The sequence below is a fragment of the Camelus dromedarius genome, chromosome 27 (assembly GCF_036321535.1).
Source record: "Camelus dromedarius isolate mCamDro1 chromosome 27, mCamDro1.pat, whole genome shotgun sequence".
NCBI classification, from domain to species: Eukaryota; Metazoa; Chordata; class Mammalia; order Artiodactyla; family Camelidae; genus Camelus; species Camelus dromedarius.
This window is the reverse complement of record NC_087462.1, coordinates 22,336,655-22,341,727: the sequence shown is the minus strand read 5'-3', so window position 1 is coordinate 22,341,727 and position 5,073 is coordinate 22,336,655. Positions and strand designations below refer to the sequence as shown.

The 5,073-nt window shown below is 55.6% G+C and overlaps 1 protein-coding gene across 1 annotated transcript; it reads left to right on the top strand.

Annotated features, from left to right (window-relative positions):
• Positions 1-1,993: 1,993 nt before the first annotated feature.
• Positions 1,994-4,858, top strand: DRD1 (dopamine receptor D1). Its single transcript, XM_064480105.1, has 2 exons — positions 1,994-2,475; positions 2,573-4,858. The coding sequence occupies exon 2, from the start codon at positions 3,071-3,073 to the stop codon at positions 4,409-4,411; it is 1,341 nt and encodes a 446-aa protein (XP_064336175.1). The 5' UTR covers positions 1,994-2,475; positions 2,573-3,070; the 3' UTR covers positions 4,412-4,858.
• The last annotated feature ends 215 nt before the right edge of the window (positions 4,859-5,073 follow it).

Genomic DNA, 5,073 nt, shown 5'->3' with positions numbered 1-5,073 from the left:
AGAGAAAGATGAAATAAAGTCAAGAAGCTTGGGGAATGACTACCTTGTGGAAAATGATCTGGAAGTATTATGTTAAGTGTGGCTTAAGACTCTGCAAGAATGTGGTTCCTGGGGCATGTTTGTGGCAAAAAAGTGTGTCTGCGACCATGACTCAGGACACACGGCATCACTATGTGTGACAGGGAGGAAAAGAAGCGGGAGGACAGAGCTGGGAGCAGAGGCTCGGGAGGTTCTGCCATCAGTAAGGTGGTCCTTACATTAAAAACCAAGGTGCAGTTAGAACCGGATAACTGAATGGAAGTATTTTTTAGGTTCAGGCTTCCAATGTGGTGTGAGGTTCTCAAGGAGATAAGATGATTGGTTTTCTAATGAGCCTTCAAGGTGTCTGCCTGGAAAGGGCTAACTGGGTCCTACCTAGCTGGGTGCCAAGCCCTCTGCAAACATCATCTCATTTAATGCCTACAACAATCCGGTTACGTCATCACCATTTTACAGAGGGAGAAGCCAGCGCAGAGAGGAGAGAAGGCACACGCAGCAGTGGGCAGGGTAGGGACGGGAAGCCGGGCAGTCTGACATAGAAACTGCGTGCTTAATTCCTCCAGGTTTTGGAATTCACTGCAAGGCAGGATGATGTCACTTACATAAAATTCGCCAGAAGTCTGACCTGTCAGGTATCACCCGGGGCAGCAGGGGAGGGTGTCGGGGCAATCTCCACCCAGCCCTCTTGCTTCCATTTTGTCCTTTCCTCTATGTTAGCTCTGGGGGTAATTATTTAGTTCCTTGGCTCCCGCGATATACTCTTGAGTTCCCAGGAGGCAGTGACGTGGAGGTGAAAAGAACACGCAGGTGGGAGTCAGGCAGCCGGCACCCGCATTAGCCCTGTAACTTTGAGCACCTTTCCGATCCTAATTTTCCACTCGGGCAAAGTGGAGACGCGCAGGCCGAAGAGGAGGAATTCTTTAAGGGGCGGACGACAGAAGACGTGGGCTTGGGACACAGACGTTGCTCAGTAGACGCCAGTTTTCGCCGGTTTACTCTTTGAGAGTCCGCCTTGCATCTTGCTAATAATTCTGTCCCTTGGTATGTAGTGAGCGCTCAGGAAAATACACTGGTTCAATGAATGCAGTGGCAGCAAAAGGGATTTTTCACCCTCGTCAGTTTTTAGGGAATTTCGAGCAGAGGAGCCCCCTTTCCCAGGTTCTGGCATTCAGGGACAGGGAAAGAGAGGGGGGCCAGGCGCGGGTCCCGCGTGGATGCGGAAGCCGGTCCCGGTGAGGTCGGTGCCTGCGAGGGCACAGTCGGGGCGCTGGAAGCCAAAGCCGCCGGCAGAGGGCGCCCCGGGACTGCCGAGCGCGTGGCGCCGGGGTTGGGGCGCTCGCCCGGGGCCGGGCACCGGCCGCAGTCTGGCGTTGACCGCAGCCGTGGACGCGCCCGCTACCCACGCGGAGCGCCAAGTGAGCGCCTTCGGGGCGCAGCGGGGCGCACCGGCCAGGCGCGCGGCTGCTCGGAGCCCTCCCGGTGAGCGGTGAGTATGCGCGCCCGCGGGGCACGTCGCACCCTAGTTGGGGGCACTTGGAGGCAGCGCAGATCCGGCCGGGGCGGGCGTGGGAGAGTGGGCAAGGTCCCTTTTCTGTTTGGTGTGTGGGAAGGGCTTGGGGTGGATGGACCCCAGGAGGCGTCGGATGATGAGCAGAGCTTTGCTTTCAGGCGGCTCGGGCTCACTTGAGGTTCTAACATCGGATTTTTTCTCGCGGGCCCCTGTCGCGTGCTGCCCCGGGGTCCGGGGGCCCGGGGTTTGGCGGGGGTAAGCCAGCGCGGGCGAGTGCTCACCTGGGCGTCCCCCACTCCTTTCGCCCGCGACACCATCCAGGGGAACCACGTGCGGCTGTCGCTCGCAACTCTGCCTGTCAAGCGAAGCCCGCCTCCAGGGCAGGGGAGGGGACGCGGGGGCGGGGTGGGCTGTGCCCCGCGGGAACCGGGCTGGCCCGTGCGCCTGCCGGTGCCAGCTCGGCTCTCTCTGCCTGGTGTTCCCACGGGGTCCTGGGAGGCAGCGGGCAGCCCCGCAGGGAGGCGCAGGACTCTTCCCCGAAGGACTAGAGGCCTCTCGAGGGGCGCCCGGGCACTTGGTTCCAGAAGAAGGGAAGCAAAGGAAAGAAGCGGCCCCAGTGACTGGTCCTGAGAGCGCCCTCTCCCCAGGATGCGCCGAGCGCCCGGGAGCCCTTTTCCCAGGTTTCCTCCGCTTTGAACCATCTCTGGCCATTCCAGGCAGTGGGGCAGCGCCAGCTCTCTGTGGAATTGCCCCAGGATCCTTCCCCCAAACCCGCCCCGGTGATTTGTGCGCATCGGGAGCGGACCCCGGGCTGCGCGCGCCGGGCAGCACTCAGGCGCGCCTCCTGGGCGTTGCGCAGCCGCGGCGCCTCGCGAAGCCGGCTCCCCGAGCCCCCGGGGCTTTGAGAGAGACCACCCCAAGGCAAGGTAGGTGGCTCTCATGGAACTGGATTGGGCTTGACAGTAAAGATAACGATCGACTCAAGTCTTGGCAAACGTCCTTTCCTTTCTCTTTGCTTTCTAGGGGAGCTGCGGCGGCGGAGCCAGGGGCTTGGAGGAGCAAGGCATGTATTTTCAGCTGCGCCTCAGAAGAGGAGAATTCTGCCATCACCAGAGAGGCAACAGCCCTGAAGTGTGACTACAGCTGACTAGCTTGGCAGAGGCCTGGGAGTCTCTGGGTCGATAGCTTAGAATATGCTAAAAAGTCAGTGCTTTCCACGGGGAATTGAAGGGCCAGCTGGTCCCCGTGACAGTGACCTGGAGCAAAGGAGTCAGAAGACAGTCGCAGAGAGCAAGAGGGACCTTCCAAGGGGCCGACTTGGACTGCGGAGGGCAGGCTCCTGCCACAGAATTGTCGCAGCCCTCTGATGGAATGCTGGTGAGCTCTTCCACCCAGGGGAGCAAGTGGGACTTCCAGGGGGCTGCCTGGCTAACCAGGACTCCTCCAGGTCTGACTGACCCCTGATCCCTGCTTAGGAACTTGACAGGTGTCCAAGCACCTTCTGTGCTCTCCCTCCGGAAGATGAGGACTCTGAACACCTCTACCATGGACGGGGCCGGGCTAGTGGTGGAGAGGGACTTCTCCTTCCGCATCCTCACAGCCTGTTTCCTGTCACTGCTCATCCTGTCCACACTCCTGGGGAACACGCTGGTCTGTGCCGCTGTCATCAGGTTCCGACACCTGCGGTCCAAGGTGACCAACTTCTTCGTCATCTCCTTGGCTGTGTCGGACCTCTTGGTGGCCGTGTTGGTCATGCCCTGGAAAGCGGTGGCTGAGATTGCTGGCTTCTGGCCCTTCGGGTCCTTCTGTAACATCTGGGTGGCCTTTGACATCATGTGCTCCACTGCATCCATCCTCAATCTCTGTGTGATCAGCGTGGACAGGTACTGGGCCATCTCTAGTCCCTTCCGGTATGAGAGAAAGATGACCCCCAAGGCAGCCTTCATTCTCATCAGCGTGGCGTGGACTTTGTCGGTCCTCATCTCCTTCATCCCAGTGCAGTTCAGCTGGCACAAGGCAAAACCCACAAGCCTCTCTGATGGGAATGCCACTTCCCTGGGCAAGACGGCAAACAACTGTGATTCCAGCTTGAGCAGAACCTACGCCATTTCATCCTCTTTAATAAGCTTTTATATCCCCGTGGCCATCATGATTGTCACCTACACCAGGATCTACAGGATTGCCCAGAAACAAATACGGCGCATCTCGGCCTTGGAGAGGGCAGCAGTCCATGCCAAGAATTGCCAGACCACTGCAGGTAACGGAAACCCCGTGGAGTGTTCTCAGCCAGAGAGCTCCTTTAAGATGTCCTTCAAAAGAGAGACTAAAGTTCTGAAGACTCTGTCCGTGATCATGGGGGTGTTTGTGTGCTGCTGGCTCCCCTTCTTCATCTTGAACTGCATGGTGCCCTTCTGTGGGTCTGGGGAGACCAAGCCCTTCTGCATCGATTCCATCACCTTCGATGTGTTTGTGTGGTTTGGGTGGGCTAATTCCTCCTTGAACCCCATCATTTATGCCTTTAATGCTGATTTTAGGAAGGCATTTTCCACCCTCCTAGGATGCTACAGGCTTTGCCCGACGACGAGCAACGCCATAGAGACGGTTAGCATTAATAACAATGGGGCCGTGGTGTTTTCCAGCCATCACGAGCCTCGAGGCTCCATCTCCAAGGACTGCAATCTGGTTTATCTGATCCCGCATGCCGTGGGCTCCTCTGAGGACCTGAAGAAGGAGGAGGCAGGTGGGATAGCCAAGCCCTTGGAGAAGCTGTCCCCAGCCCTGTCTGTCATTTTGGACTATGACACTGACGTCTCCCTAGAGAAGATCCAGCCCATCACACAAAATGGACAGCACCCGACCTGAGCTCCGAGGGGAATCCTGACAGACACGCTCATCCCAAAAGCTAGAGGAGGGGCTCGCGGTGAAGAAACTAAAGTGTGGTGAGACTGAGACGTCAAAGGAGCCATCCTCGGCTGCCTTCCCTCAACACACAACTAACTACGTTCAAAAATACATTCCAGTGTGTTTTCTGTGTTGTCCGTAGTGAATCAAAGGACACATGTGAAAAGAACATTCATAAGGGACGTGTCTTTGGCTCCGAAATTATTTTTAGAAACTGATTCTTATCTTAGGACTTAAAAAATAGGGCAAAGACTCAACAAATGAGCAGCTTCACTTAAAAATTAAACATTTTCGGGAAGGAAATGAGAAGGGTTGAGTTTGCTGTGTACAAACAGGTGCTAACCCTGGTCCAAGCAAAGGTTTCAGAGTGTAAAGGTAGGTGCATGCCTTCATAAATTATTCCTAAAACATAATTGAGCCTTACAGTAAGAATGGGATTTCCCCCCCCCCAGAACTGATGCTTTGTGGATATTGGTTTTATTTATTTATTGCATTATATGGATATTTTTAATTTATTAAAATAAATCTATATTTATCATATTTAATAGGTTAAACTAGTGAGTTATCTGAGATCTTACAATTGCATTTTCATCCATTTAACTAGCACTTTATAAGCCAATGAA

Coding starts and splice junctions, on each gene's coding strand:
- DRD1 (XM_064480105.1), top strand. CDS start 3,071: ATGAGGACTCTGAACACCTCTACCATGGACGGGGCCGGGCTAGTGGTG.